The sequence below is a fragment of the Ascaphus truei genome, chromosome 16, assembly GCF_040206685.1.
Source record: "Ascaphus truei isolate aAscTru1 chromosome 16, aAscTru1.hap1, whole genome shotgun sequence".
NCBI lineage: Eukaryota > Metazoa > Chordata > Amphibia > Anura > Ascaphidae > Ascaphus > Ascaphus truei.
The window spans coordinates 32,741,155-32,757,447 of NC_134498.1; the positions used below are offsets into that span (position 1 = coordinate 32,741,155).

Genomic DNA, 16,293 nt, shown 5'->3' on the forward strand with positions numbered 1-16,293 from the left:
GGTGAATGACGGTGGGTGAATGACAGTGGGTGAATGACAATGGGTGGGTGGGTGAATGACAGTGGGTGGGTGGGTGAATGACAGTGGGTGGGTGGGTGAATGACAGTGGGTGGGTGGGTGAATGACAGTGGGTGGGTGGGTGAATGACAGTTGAATGACAGTGGGTGGGAGGGTGACAGTGACTGGGTGGGAGGCTGACAGTGACTGGGTGGGAGGGTGACAGTGACTGACAGTGACTGGGTGGGAGGCTGACAGTGACTGACAGTGACTGGGTGGGAGGGTGACAGTGACTGACAGTGACTGGGTGGGAGGCTGACAGTGACTGACAGTGACTGGGTGGGAGGCTGACAGTGACTGGGTGGGAGGCTGACAGTGACTGACAGTGACTGGGTGGGAGGCTGACAGTGGCTGACAGTGACTGGGTGGGAGGCTGACAGTGACTGGGTGGGATGCTGACAGTGAGTGACAGTGACTGGGTGGGAGGGTGACAGTGACTGACAGTGACTGGGTGGGAGGCTGACAGTGACTGACAGTGACTGGGTGGGAGGCTGACAGTGACTGGGTGGGAGGCTGACAGTGACTGACAGTGACTGGGTGGGAGGCTGACAGTGGCTGACAGTGACTGGGTGGGAGGCTGACAGTGACTAAGTGGGAGGCTGACAGTGACTGACAGTGACTGGGTGGGAGGCTGACAGTGACTGACAGTGACTGGGTGGGTGGGAGACAGTGAGTGACAGTGACTGGGTGGGAGACAGTGAGTGACAGTAACTGGGTGGGAGGCTGACAGTGAGTGACAGTGACTGGGTGGGAGACAGTGAGTGACAGTGACTGGGTGGGAGGCTGACAGTGAGTGACAGTGACTGGGTGGGAGACAGTGAGTGACAGTGACTGGGTGGGAGGCTGACAGTGAGTGACAGTGACTGGGTGGGAGACAGTGAGTGACAGTGACTGGGTGGGAGGCTGACAGTGAGTGACAGTGACTGGGTGGGAGACAGTGAGTGACAGTGACTGGGTGGGAGGCTGACAGTGAGTGACAGTGACTGGGTGGGAGACAGTGAGTGACAGTGACTGGGTGGGAGACAGACTGGGTGACTGTGACAGTGACTGGGTGGGAGACAGACTGGGTGACAGTGACTTACCTTGACCGGGTGGGTGCAGATTGCCGCCGGACTCTTTCCCCTCCTGCCCCCGATATCCCTGCGGCAGCTGCCCAGGAGGGGAGGTGGGCTTGGGGGCTCGGGAGGTGGGCTCGGGGGGAGCGCAGGAAGCTGGCCGCAGGATTACCTGGTACTTCCCCCTCCGTCCCACGTTGGGAGCGGGGGGGGGAGGGGCCGCCGCAGGAAGAGCTGGTACTTCCCCCTCCGTCCCACGTTGGGAGCGGGGGGAGGGGAGGGGCCGCCGCAGGAAGAGCTGGTACTTCCCCCTCCGTCCCACGTTTGGGGACTTGCGCATGCGCGCGCCGGGACCGCAGGGGAATCGCTGCCATTTTGCTCCCGCATCGCGCCTGCCCCTCAATTTCAAATACTGAGGGGAGAGCCGCACGGACTTGCCCAAAGAGCCGCAAGTGGCTCGCGAGCCGCGGTTTCACGACCCCTAGCCTGGTGGAAAGATTTAATAAAACACTTTAAAGGTATGCTACGGAAGGTAATGGACACAGATGGGAAAATTGGGACATTTTGTTACCCTACCTAATGTTCTCCATTAAAGAAATACCTCAAGCCTCACGGCGACATCCTCGAGGATTACTAGATATAGCTAAAGAGACCTGAGAGAAGCAGACAACACCCCATCATAGTGTGATTGAACATATATCCCAGATGCAGGATGGAATGGCAGCTATCATGCCTATAGACAGGGAACATATGCAAAAAGCCCTGGGAGCGCAGAAAAACAGCTATCACCGTAATGCTATGATCAGAGTGTTTCAACCTGGTGATAGGGTGTTAGTGCTGGTCCCTACAGGGGAGAACAAGTTCCTTGCAAAGTGGCATGGTCCACATGAAATCATTGAGAAAGTGGGAGTTGATAATTACAAAGTAAAGCAGCCAGGAAGAAAAAATCCCGAGCAATTGTATCATATAAACTTGTTAAAACCTTGGAAGGATATGGAAGTCCTGGTTGCTTTAAAGCCCTTAGAACTTCCCACCACTGATCCTGAGGGAACATACCAGACACTCTGCCTGTCCATCAGAAACAGGAGGTCAGGGATTTTGTCAGGAGAAATAGGGATGTTTTCTCTGTGACCCCAGGGAAAACTAATGTCATTAAACATGACATAATAACAGAACCGGGGAAAAAGATTAATCTTAAACCCTATAGGATTCCTGAAGCCCGAAGGGAGACTACAAACTTGGAGGTGGAAAAGATGTTAAAACTTGGGGTAAATGGAAGAGTCACATAGTGGGTGGAACAGTCCTATTGTGCTGGTTCCAAAACCTGACGGCACTTTAAGATTCTGCGATGATTATCGCAAGTTAAATGGTATTTTTAAATTTGACTCATACCCTAGGGTTGACGAGTTAATAGAAAGGTTGGGCAAAGCATGTTACCTGACAACTCTAGATCTAACAAAAGGTTATTGGCAGGTCCCTCTCACTGAGCAGGAAAAAGAGAAAACTGCTTTCTCAACACCCAAAGGCCTGTTTCAGCATACAGTATTACCATTCGGGTTACATGGTGCCCCTGCCACATTCCAGAGAAAGATGGTCAGGGTTCTAAAACCCCATACTAGTGTACTAGCTATGTGCGGCGGCATAACTGGATGATGTTGTTATCCACAGTGAAAACTGGGAGTCCCATCTCCCAAAGGTTCAAGCAGTACTTAATTCCATTTGCGCCGTGGGTTTAACTGCTAATCCTCCCAAGTGTACCATTGGCCTGGAGGAGGAAAAGTATTTAGGATATTCAATTGGGAGAGGATTGGTTAAACCACAGGTAGCGAAGGTGGAAGCTATACAAAACAGGTCCCAGCCACTTACCAAGGGGCAGGTAAGAGCATTTCTAGGTCTGACGGGTTACTACAGAAGGTTTATCCCAAATTTTGCCACACTTGCTGCCCCTTTAACAGACCTCACAAAAGCAAGGTCCCCAGTTACAGTTAAGTGGTCTCCGGAGGCAGATCAGGCTTTTAAGTCATTGAAAAAAATCTCACTGTAACCAACCTGTCTTGGTAAACCCAGACTTTTCTAGAGAGTTCGTAGTACAGACAGATGCCTCTGATGTGGGCTTAGGGACTGTCCTTTCCCAAGAACACCAGGGTGAGGAACATCCCATTTACTTTTTGAGCAGAAAGTAGTAAAGTAGTAAAACCCCAGTCTGCGCATGCTTCTCACCAGGCCCTTACCTCCTCCCTAGCTGTCCCCAGTGGCGCCTCGCTCCCCGTCTCACTGCGCACTGTGACGCTTCAGTCAGCAGGGGCTACAACAGGATTGTGATCCCGAGCGGCGAAGCGTCACGTGGTGCGCCAGGGAGCCAATGAAGAGGGGAGATCGCCAGCAGGGGGGTGGATCCTTCCTCAACCATGCTCAGCCCTCAATGCTGGACACACACACACAGACACATCAGAAAATGTGCATCATGGCCGTGCCCCCCCGACCTGTTTTGGCCATGCCCCCACCGCGCCTAAAAACGGCTCCCTACAGACGGCAGTGAAGTGCTGTGCACGCGCTGCTAGGAAGCAAGGCGGGCGCGCTGGCGCTTGCAGCGGGGCCTTAGCCTAAAGCATGTTCTATAGTGCCGGGCGCGTACAGACAGCGGCGAAGATGAGGAAATTCATCTTTTCGCGCCGCTACCGGTACTGAATGTATGTATGTGTGTGTGTGTGTGTGTGTGTATATGTGTGTATATGTGTGTGTGTGTGTATGTATTTGTGTCTGCACAAGTCTAATACATATTTTCACCAAGGTTTTATTTTAATAAATTACACAAACACACACACACACACACTCAACAATGTATACTTAAAAACACAGTATACTTACGAAAAGCATATGGCACATGTACGCGAGTTCGCATAGGCATATATATATGTATGTATATAACAGCCCTAAGGCTGTGAACCCGCTGCGGCCGGCCGCGTGGCCGCGGACCACCAGACCCTTGCCCGAATGGTCCCTGCCCCCGCTGCCTCCTTCCGGCAGGGCTGACTACGCACTGTGACGCGTCAGCCGGCCGATGCTGCAAGAATCTAGTGATTTTCGGCATTGACGCGTCACGTGGTACGCGAGTCAGCCAATGGGAAGGAGGGGAGGAAAGGAGCGAGATGGGAGGCGCCTTGGGCGGGGAGCAGGGAAGGAGCTGCGGGTTAAAGTGTATGAGTGTGTATGTATGTATGTATGTGTGTGTATGTATATGTGTGTGTGTGTATGTGGGGGGTGGACGGCACCACGATCAGATCCCGCCCCCCTCCCTCCCACTCCCTACAGACCGCATATTGCGGTCTGTGCCTGTCAGCGCCCCGTCTGTCTGCAGTGCGGGCGCGCTGACTGAGGGAGCGGGGCCTTAGCCTAAGAGAGCTGGGTGCTATAGACAGGCACTGGCCTGCAACAGGTTTTGTTTATGATATCTGTATTTTATTGTTTGGCAAGTGGGAAAGCCACCCAAAGATAGCAACAGAATTGGTGTCTAGTTAATGCTCAGATAAAGCAATTTATTTTTGATTCTTTTGTTTATCTTGATTTTGTCTGCTGGAGTGACAAAGAAAATAAAGCCTTTAAACCAGAGCTGGATGGTCCTGTGGCAGTGGGTTTTAAGGATCCCAGACAAGAACCCTCCAGTCAAAAAGGGTATTTTGTCACTATATATATATATATATATATATATATATATATATATATATATATACACACACACACACACACTTATGTTCAGTATAGAGAAATTTTATTTATACACACGTATGTATATGTATATGTATATATGTATGTATGTATATGTATATGTATATATATATATATATATATATATATATATATACACAGTGTTCGACAAACCTATACATCTGCACGCCCCGGGCGAGTGGATTAAACATCGTGGCGAGCTCCTATTGGCCCAAGCAGCACACGTGTGGTACTAGGTGGCGAGTAGATTTTTTTTGTTCGGCGAGTAGATTTTTTGGTGATTTGTCGACCACTGTGTGTATATATATATATATATATATATATATATATATATATATATATATATATATATATATTCACACCCAACTGTAGCGAGTCTAGGCCGATGGGCGGAATCAGGGGGATATAGTGAGGATTTTCCAACACCCGTATTAGAATGAGACGCGTGAAATTCTGCGGCGGGGCAAGGAGCAATTATGTGGGTACACTATAAAGGGTTAATGAAGGTTATTTGTCTGCCAAGTGGGACTGTCCCTGTAATGGGGCCTTTATGGAGCGCTGACCCTATAATGTTGCCATAGGCCTGTTTTTCTTCCTCATAATAGGATCACACACCGTGACATTCCAGGCTGGTTACCCAACTTAGAAAATCCTCCCCTTCTCTAATGATAATCCCGCTGTATTCATTGCATCTTCTGTCAAAATAAACAGGCAGCTCTGTACAGTAATATGGAGTGTAACCCCTCTTTACCCGGCTCAAAAAACATCGAGGTGTCTTATATACAGTGGTGGTGCTCAGAGTGTCTCTCATGCCTTCTCGCAGGGCGTTGGCATGGTGGAATAAAGGGCACCTGGAACTTAATTTAGACTAACAGGTTTTCTTTATTTGATATAATCGCTCATTCTTCATCCCTGGGTGCACAGGCAGCACCCCAAGGAGGCACATGGCTTGTCGCCTTACACACACACATTTAGTGGATAATTGGCAATCCCTTGCAAGTGATCTGCGGCTTTCCAGCCACCAACCAGGACTCTGGACATGGTGGGCATCTCCATCAAGGATCCCATCTTCCCATCATGCTGTGCATACCCCTCCTAGTCCTTACTTTGGCTGGCCGGGGTGCTGCTCGAGCTTGTTTGTCAGCAAACTCCAGGTATGGCACTCTGGGTCCCTGATACAGGAATCCCCTGGCATGAGTGCCATGCACAGCCTCTTTAAGGGAGGTAGGTTGCTCCCATCCCTCTATCATTCGTGGCCCTTCTTAGGTAAAACCACTAATTTCCCTAATCTGAAAACAATAAAGGTGACTATACTCATTAAAGACAAACACTATATACAGTGAGGCTCCTCTCTTGTTATCCTCCAGGAAACTAAGGTTCTAGAAGCTTCTGCAGCACCATTTATACCCATTTGTTGACATCACTGGCTACCATGCCTACCCCTGTAACTGGGCTGAATAAGGCCGGGCTTAGTTTATACTGTCACCTTAGATCAGGTGACCCTTCCAGTATGTTCTGGAAGAAGTGGCCAAGCACCTGCCTAAACACTTTGTAATGTTTACATCCCGATGAGCTGGTGACATATACCAAGGGGCCGTACTAGGATTAACCCTCGAGCTCCTGTTATCCCTTAAAGGGAAATAGCAATCCCAAAGGGGTGTTTCAGAAGTATCACAACAAGGGGTGCGCAAACTGGGGGGAGATTTTTGGGGGCGGTACAGGCGGTTACAGAGTTTCCCACGCTCTATCCCAAGGCATTTAAATTAAATGCCTGGGGACTGCGCGAGGCCTCTGCAACCTCTACTTACCGATATTCAGCCGGCTCGGGACGCGTCCCCATGGCAACGCAGCATCAAATGACATCGCGGGGTCATGTGACATCACGCCGTGTTGCCATGGGAATGTGACGTCAAATGATGCAGCTGATCACGTGACGTCAGACGACCCCGCGACCTCATTTGACGCCGAACTGAGGTAAGTGGGGAGGGGGGGGGACGGACGGACGGACGCAGATAGACAAGTTTGCGCACCCCTGTAATCTAAACTATTATGTGTTACATCGTTTGTATACTCAACATCATTATACACCACATGTGTGTCAGTGTGTGTGTGCATGTATGTCAGTGTATAGATAGTCAACATCTTTATATAACACAGCATGTTCATTATATGTGTGTGTGTGTGTGTGTATATATACACACACACACACATTATACAGCGCAGCGTGTTCTTTATCAGTGTATAGATACTCAGCATTATTAAACAGCGTGGTGTGTTCATTATCAGTATATACAGATACTCAATAACATTATACAGCACAACATGTTCTGTAGTTTCTTAGGATAAGTCTCTGCTGCAGGAAGATAATTCGTATTGTAGCTGCATTAGATGAAAAACGATTTGCTTATGACACACAAACACACACACACACACACACACATTTATCAGGTACTTGTCATTCTGCATTATTAGCATGATACATACACACTCACACATACATACATGCACAGACACATACATAGATATTAACATATTAGACACACATCCACACATGCACACACAGACACATACATAGTATGTACACATATCCACACACAGACACATATATTACACACACACAGGGCTGCTGACAGCATAGTTGGGGCCCAGAACTAGAGTCTGCACCCAAACCCAGGGCGGGGGGGGGGGGGGGGGGGGGAGGTGCACTGGGGGGAACGACAGGGCATAGCGGGAGTAGACAGTCTAAACATTCCCCCCCCTGCCGTGTCTCACTCTCCTGCCCTCTATATTTCTGTCTCGCACTCCTCTCCTCACCCTCCACTCTCTCACTCTGCCCTCTCTCTCAATCCCACCCCCCTCATTAACTCATCCCCTCTCTTACACCCCTTTCCTCTCTGTCTCTCTCCCCCACCAACCCCCCATGCCTTGGCCACCAGTAGCGGAAGCTGGACCTGACTTCCGGGTGTCCCTAACATCCGATTTTCAGCCACCGGGTCGGGTATCAGGACACTTCCATGCGCTGCCCCCGTTAGCTCCCCTGCGCACCACATACACTTCCAAACCGCTTCTATAAAAAGTGACAAGCCGCCCGGTTGAACGGCCGAATTGCCCGGATTGTACGCGCTTTAGACGTGGAATTACCCGAGGTGCTAACTCCGCCCCCAGTCTGACACGTGGGTTTTGCTTTTTCAGCCAAACCCGTATTTCTCACTCATAACTATGGGCAAAAACGTGCGAGTATTTTTCTGGAAACCTTCGAGCGGTTTATTAAAAACAAAAGTGAAAATGCAAATGATGAAAAACAACAAAAATGAATTGGAGGAGGAGGAAGTGGAGGAAGTGGAGGAGGAAGAAGTGGAGGAGGAAGGAGTGGAGGAGAAAGAAGTGGAGGAGGAGGAGGAAGTGGAGGAGGAGGAAGTGGAGGAGGAGGAAGTGGAGAAGGAGGAAGTGGAGAAGGAGGAAGTGGAGGAGGAAGGAGTGGAGGAGGAAGGAGTGGAGGAGGAAGGAGTGGAGGAGGAGGAAGTGGAGGAGGAAGGAGTGGAGGAGAAAGAAGTGGAGGAGGATGAGGAAGTGGAGGAGGAAGGAGTGGAGGAGGAGGAAGTGGAGGAAGAAGTGGAGGAGGAAGAAGTGGAGAAGGAGGAAGTGGAGGAAGAAGTGGAGGAGGAAGAAGTGGAGAAGGAGGAAGTGGAGAAGGAGGAAGTGGAGGAGGAAGAAGTGGAGGAAGAAGTGGAGAAGGAGGAAGTGGAGGAGGAAGGAGTGGAGGAGGAAGGAAGTGGAGGAGGAGGAAGTGGAGGAGGAGGAAGTGGAGGAGGAAGAAGTGGAGAAGGAGGAAGTGGAGGAGGAAGGAGTGGAGGAGGAAGGAGTGGAGGAGGAAGGAGTGGAGGAGGAGGAAGTGGAGGAGGAGGAAGTGGAGGAGGAAGGAGTGGAGGAGAAAGAAGTGGAGGAGGATGAGGAAGTGGAGGAGGAAGGAGTGGAGGAGGAGGAAGAAGTGGAGGAGGAGGAAGTGGAGGAAGAAGTGGAGGAGGAAGAAGTGGAGAAGGAGGAAGTGGAGGAGGAAGAAGTGGAGGAAGAAGTGGAGGAGGAAGAAGTGGAGGAGGAGGAAGTGGAGGAGGAAGAAGTGGAGGAGGAGGAAGTGGAGGAGGAAGAAGTGGAGGAGGAAGGAGTGGAGGAGGAGGAAGTGGAGGAGGAAGGAGTGGAGGAGAAAGAAGTGGAGGAGGATGAGGAAGTGGAGGAGGAGGAAGGAGTGGAGGAGGAGGAAGAAGTGGAGGAGGAGGAAGAAGTGGGGGAGGAGGAAGTGGGGGAGGAAGAAGTGGGGGAGGAGGAGGAAGTGGAGGAAGAAGTAGTGGAGGAAGAAGTGGAGGAGGAAGGAGTGGAGGAGGAAGGAGTGGAGGAGGAAGGAGTGGGGGAGGAGGAAGAAGTGGAGAAGGAGGAAGTGGGGGAGGAAGTGGAGGAGGAAGAAGTGGAGGAGGAAGAAGTGGGGGAGGAAGAAGTGGAGGAGGAAGAAGTGGGGGAGGAAGAAGTGGAGGAGGAAGTGGAGGGGGAAGAAGTGGAGGGGGGAAGAAGTGGAGGAGGAAGAAGTGGAGGGGGAAGAAGTGGAGGGGGAAGAAGTGGGGGAGGAAGAAGTGGGGGAGGAAGAAGTGGAGGAGGAAGAAGTGGGGGAGGAAGAAGTGGGGGAGGAAGAAGTGGGGGAGGAAGAAGTGGAGGAGGAAGAAGTGGAGGAGGAAGGAGGAGGAAGAAGTGGAGCAGGAAGAAGTGGAGGAGGAAGGAGGAGGAAGAAGTGGAGGAGGAAGAAGTGGGGGAGGAAGTGGAGGAGGAAGAAGTGGAGGAAGAAGTGGAGGAGGAAGAGTGGAGGAGGAAGGAGGAGGAGGAAGAAGTGGAGGAGGAAGAAGTGGAGGAAGAAGAAGCGGAGGAGAAGAAGCGGAGGAGGAAGAAGTGGAGGAGGAAGGAGGAGGAGGAAGAAGTGGAGGAGGAAGAAGTGGAGGAGGAAGAAGCGGAGGAGAAGAAGCAGAGGAGGAAGAAGTGGAGGAGGAAGAAGTGGAGGAGGAAGAGGTGGAGGAGGAAGAAGTGGAGGAGGAAGAGGTGGAGGAGGAAGAAGTGGAGGAGGAAGAAGTGGAGGAGCCTCTTGAGCGCTTCTCCGGTTTGTGCTCACATTTCGTTCCTAAATTCGATCAGAAACTCAGCCCGAATGTCAAAGTTTTGTGATGTTCAGTTTATAAACACACAAATCTGCCCATCCTTAACACATACACTGACACATACATACATGCACACATACATATACTCACATAAACACACATACAGCATATACTTACATGCATACATAAACACATACACGTGTACCCCCCTTTCCCTATGGCTAAGGGAACTACGAGGATAACTACACGTGCTGCTATACCCGTTTGCTCACAGGAGGCCTAAGCCTCCGCCTCTGGGAGCCTGGGGGTGAGCTCTTTCTCCTTGCGTGCAGCGCCTCCACCTATGAGGGATCCCAGCGCTGGCGTAATAACCCCTCACAGGAACCAATAACCAGTAATAAATAATACATCACACAATGTATTTAACCAAGGTTTACTGTACACACTAATAACACACATAACAGGTAGCAACGGTACCCACAATATAACCCCAGTGATCCAATACTTGATGGTTCCCCCGAAGTACTAAGGTTGCGGTGGCACCAATACCCCTGGTGTCCTGTCCCAGCAACTCCCACCCAAATGTAATGTAGCGCTACCCCCTGTGGATGTACATGCACGTTGGGTACCTGCCTGGGTACACACGCTGCTTAGCGTAGTGAGTTGGAGCGGGTCCCACATAGCGGGGCCTCCAACACAAATCACCACTCTCCTAAAGGGTTGAGGATCCTCCTTGCCGTGTGAGCTCCAGCCGGAGGGTCTCTCAAAATGTCCCTGGAGCCTGGTACCTGGTCCCAGGCCGCAGGGTACCGCGTGGCCATCCGGTGAGTGGTGCAACAGTACTACTACAGTACTAAAGGGGAAGAGTCGCTATCTGAGGCCTTCCCTGCAACACTCCGCTGGGGTGACCCAGGGACTAGATGGGGCCTACAGGGCAAGGTCTAGCCCAGGAAGCTACTTCTCCCTGGATACTACCTGTCTCCTCGGTGTCTCCATCAGAACTGACACGCGGGCTTCCCACGCTCGGAGGATATCCCGTCTCTCCCTCCTGCGCGAATCCTATTGGCTGTAGCACCCCACGTGAACGTCCCTCCCTCTAGGGATTCTGGGACATGTAGTCCCGCGCTACATGTGCGGAGCTAACCTAAGATGGCCACCGCACTACTCACACTGCGCATGCGCGCCTCGCCGTACTGCACATGCGCAACTCCTAAAATGGCCACCATCACCTCCCGCTCGTAGCTCCGGGGAACTACTGACCAGCTCCCCCCCCGCACCGAAGGCAGGGTAGGGGGACTTGGCTACACCCATATAAATGCACAGACATACACACGCACATACATATGTAACCCTCTGTGCCCGGCTGCCCAAGGAGGTTACATTAGCGTAGTGGTGTAGAAGGCATCCGCAGTGATTTACCTCGTCTCGGGGCTGTGGTGGTCTGCTTGGCGATGGAAAAGACGGGGCCCAGGAGTTTTTCTAGCGCAACCTCAATCTCTATTCATGTTCCCAAGCCTTGGAACCCTGCGGTTCCAGCACATGTAGCGTGACATTGTTGCACGTGTTTTCATCCATACAGATCAGAATGGTTATTCAGATCTTCCCTGTTATACACTCACATACATACAAATACTTAAATACAAACATACACACTTAAAAGCATACATAGATACATGGGCTACATACCTAAATACACACATACATACACAGACATACTTAAATACATACATGCATACTGTAATACACACACAATGAGTGACAGACAGTACTCCAATCAGTGAGATTCCTTTCCAATCACTGCTATCCAGTGAGTGATACTGCCCTCTACTGAGGGAGTCTGCCCTCTGATAAGTGCACTCTCATCTACTGAGTGAGTTTGCATCCAATAAGTGACACTGTCCTCACCTGAGGGAGTCTGCCCTCCAATAAGTGACACTGTCCTCTACCGAGTAAACCTGCCCCCCAATAAGTGACACTGTCCTCTACCGAGTAAACCTGCCCCCAATAAGTGACACTGTCCTCTACTGAGAAAACCTGCCCCCCAATAAGTGACACTGTCCTCTACTGAGTGAGTCTGCCCCCCAATAAGTGACACTGTCCTCTACTGAGTGAGTCTGCCCTCCAATAAGTGACACTGTCCTCTACGGAGTGAGTCTGCCCTCCAATAAGTGACTCTGTCCTCTACTGAGTAAACCTGCCCTCCAATAAGTGACACTGTCCTCTACTGAGCGAGTCTGCCCCCCAATAAGTGACACTGTCCTCTACTGAGTTGAAGTCTGCCCGTCCAATAAGTGACACTGTCCTCTACGGAGTGAGTCTGCCCTCCAATAAGTGACTCTGTCCTCTACTGAGTAAACCTGCCCTCCAATAAGTGACACTGTCCTCTACTGAGTGTCTGCCCTCCAATAAGTGACACTGTCCTCTACTGAGTGTCTGCCCTCCAATAAGTGACACTGAATCTCTGTCATTGATGGTTCAGCGTGCCCATCACAGTCAAGTATTGATCGTTTGGCTTTCTACATCAGCAAATAAAGCTAAGATCAGACCCTACAGATGGGGGAAGGGAGACCACGGAGACCCCAAATATAGAGCCAGGAGAGGAGGGAGACCCCAAATACAGAGAGTGGGGAGTGAAGAGAGGCCAGGGAGACCCCAAATACAGAGGGGAGAGTTGGGGTGACCCCAAATGGGGGAGCAAGGGGAGAACCCAGATATGGAGTGGGGGTTAGAACAAGGAGACCTAAAATATAGGAGTGAGGGGGGGGGGGGGGGGGAATCAGGGAGACTCCGAATACAAGGAGAGTGGGGAGCAGGTTGAGAGGGATATATGCAGATTGCTGTATAAACATCAATGACATGTCACCCCCATTCAGTGTCAGAGGGGGCTGTGATGTGGGGCTTTGGGACTGAAGGGGTTAATCCCCACATTGCAGCCCTGGGGGTCCTCTGTCACTATTCCCTGTCTGTGTCCTGCAGTGATATGGTTAAAGTAGTAGTGACCCTTTAACCCATTAAACACGCCACTGTCATCAGGTCACTTTGTTCCTACATGAACTTGTGTCTCTCTGTAGCAGTCGTTTGCAACCTTTTTCGATTAAGGAACCTGTTCTGGACCAAGCACACCCTGAGGGATGCGTAGGGGCAGGCAGGTTAACTCCATCCCATATCAAGCAAGGGGACCCTCGTACCCGCTGAAGTGTTTATTTGGGGCAACAACATACAAATAAAAAAAGGGGGGGAAAGTACTGAGGGAAAACTGGGACATGAGAGGAAGGGAAGGGGAGCTGTGAGGGAAGTGGAATAAATGCAAGATATAGGGATAGGTTTTAAAAAAAAATTCAAAAAGTAACTTTACCAGGATAGGAGAGAAGACTACTCAACATGGCTGCTGGTACTAAGAGACAGCTTGCTGGTCTGGGCTGATGGGAAATTAACTTGGACAATACCACCTGGCAAGGGGAGGGGGAGTAGTCCATCCTGGTCAAAGGCAGGGGGGTTACCAAGGCAACTGGCAGAAGCCAAGAAACCCACAAGGGATCACAACATTGTTGCAACAGCCAGGCTGAGGAGCTCTGGCAGCCTGAAGACAGAGAAAACACACCGTCCTGTTCCAGGACAGAACCCTATAATTATATTGTGAAATTCTGCTGAACCCCAATCCTCTCTAATAGCGCGTCTGAGATCAGATGCAGTATAAGGAACCCCAACCCTCTCTAATAGCGCGGCTGCGATCAGATGCATTGTAAGTTACCCCATCCCTCTCTAATACAGCGTCTGAGATCAGATGCATTGTAAGGAACCCCAACCCTCTCTAATAGCGCGTCTGAGATCAGATGCATTGTAAGGAACCCCAACCCTCTCTAATAGCGCATCTGAGATCTGATGCATTGTAAGGAACCCCAACCCTCTCTAATAGCGCGTCTGAGATCAGATGCAATGTAAGGAACCCCAACCCTCTCTAATAGCTGTCCTGAAAATTGCAGAGGACCCTTTAGTGATGCCCAGGGAACCCCTGTTGAAAAACACTGCAATATAGTCCTCTCTCTACAAATGGAGTGTCAGTTCTGGTGGGTAGCAGCATGGTGTAACCACACATGCAATTTGTTTTAACCCTATCCTTGCCAGTTGCAGTTTGATTTAATGTAGTTTGTGAAACAGTGAAAATTTAGAGTGAATTTAATTATTCTTTTATTTTATCTAGTATTGGAGAAATCCACCCCAGAAATTGAGAAACTCTTTAGGAACGGTATCTGTGGTGCGCAGTTTTTACTTGGCGTCTCGGCCGACGGGTGGGGTGGGGAATAACTCAAGGATTTGGGTCAAAATCCCGCTTAAAAGCAAGGGTTCTCTCTCTGCAGAAAAGCGTGAAGGAGGGGATTCTACTGAAGCAGACCAGCTCGTTCCAGCGATGGAAAAGGCGATACTTCAAACTGAGAGGAAGAACCCTGTACTATGCCAAGGATTCAAAGGTAGCCCTTTCTGTGACCCTATATATGTGACATTTAATAGGACTAGCACAATATACAAAAAGAGACTACACTTACCAAGCACAGTTCTACGGGGCGAATCCTTAGCGAACTAGTTGCTGGAAACCGCGTCGGTAGGGTTACCCAGGAGTACTTGCACAGCCGTAGGGGGTTCAGGTTTCTCAGACATCGGTAGAACAAGAAAGCAAACAGCGCACTGCCAGGGAGTCAGGTGGTGAAAAAATAAAATCCATTTATTTCAGAACATATCTGATAAAAAAACATCACCCCAGGGGGGGTAACAAGCAGCCTCCTACGCGTTTCGGACGGGTAGGTCCTTTATCTAGGACGGGTAGGTCCTTTGTCAAGGACGGGTAGGTCCTTTATCAAGGACGGGTAGGCCCTTTATTAAGGACGGGTAGGTCCTTGATAAAGGACCTACCCGTCCGAAACGCGTAGGAGGCTGCTTGTTACCCCCCCTGGGGTGATGTTTTTTATCAGATATGTTCTGAAATAAATGGATTTTATTTTTTCACCACCTGACTCCCTGGCAGTGCGCTGTTTGCTTTCTTGTTCTACGTGTATCTGGATTACCTCCATGGCTGGCACGCCACAGTGGACCCCTGGAGACAGCAGAAGTGGGTAAGGATTATATATCTTTATGTTTGACCACCATAGTTGAGTACTCTAACTTCGGACTGTATAAACTACCATGAGGAAATAATTTTACACATGGTTATGAGTGACTCACAGGCCATTTCATTTAAACCCACTCTGCTATATTGGGGTCCTTGAAGATTAATACTCTATGAACTCGTTGTCACAAGATTGGAGCACCCCTTGACTCTCTATTCTCAGACATCGGGGATGCAATTCGCACAATAGTAGTTTCAAATCCACGGATAGGGGTACTGTCTGGGCGTAACCTTTGTCATGTGATCCGCACTGCCCCGTACTGTCACACTCATCTCGTGTTTGGTTGGTGTTCCCCTATTTTGTTATAAGATGGGAGCGGTTATATGAGTAATAGGAGGAGTTATAGGGAGCGGTTATATGAGTAATAGGAGGAGTTATAGGGAGTGGGTATATGGGGAAATAGGAGGAGTTTTGGGGACGGTTATATGGAGTAATAGGAGGAGTTATAGGGAGCGTTTATATGGGGTAATAGGAGGAGTTATAGGGAGTGGGTATATGGAGTAATAGGAGGAGTTATAGGGACAGTTATATGGGGAAATAGAGGAGTTATAGGGAGCGGTTATATGGGGAAATAGAGGAGTTATAGGGAGCGGTTATATGGGGTAATAGGAGGAGTTATAGGGAGCGGTTATATGGGGAAATAGGAGGAGTTATATGGACGGTTATATGGGGAAATAGAGGAGTTATAGGGACAGTTATATGGGGTAATAGGAGAAGTTATAGGGAGCGGTTATATGAGTAATAGGTGGAGTTATAGGAAGGGGTTATATGGGGTAATAGGAGAAGTTATAGGGAGCGGTTATATGAGTAATAGGAGGAGTTATAGGAAGCGGTTATATGGAGTAATAGGAGGAGTTATAGGGAGCGGTTATATGGAGTAATAGGAGAAGTTATAGGGAGCGGTTATATGGAGTAATAGGAGAAGTTATAGGGAGCGGTTATAGAGTAATAGGAGGAGTTATAGGGACAGTTACATGGGGCAAAAGGAGAAGTTATAGGGAGCGGTTACATGGAGTAATAGGCAGAGTTAAGGGATCAGTAATAGGAGGAAGTGTCTTTGAGTATCACACTTCATACAATAATTTCCCTCCATCTCTTTCTCTCTCCCTCCATCTCCCTCTCTCTAACTCCCTCTCTTTCTCCCTCTCCCACTCTTTC

At 49.8% G+C, this 16,293-nt stretch overlaps 1 protein-coding gene across 1 annotated transcript in view; it reads left to right on the plus strand.

Moving 5' to 3' along the window:
- Window positions 1-16,293, plus strand: part of LOC142467393 (diacylglycerol kinase delta-like) — a 105,506-nt gene that overhangs the window by 44,584 nt on the left and 44,629 nt on the right. Inside the window, exon 3 of the mRNA XM_075573025.1 lies at window positions 14,332-14,442. Within this exon, the coding sequence (XP_075429140.1) occupies window positions 14,332-14,442 (111 nt within the window). The remainder of the gene's footprint in view (window positions 1-14,331; window positions 14,443-16,293) is intronic.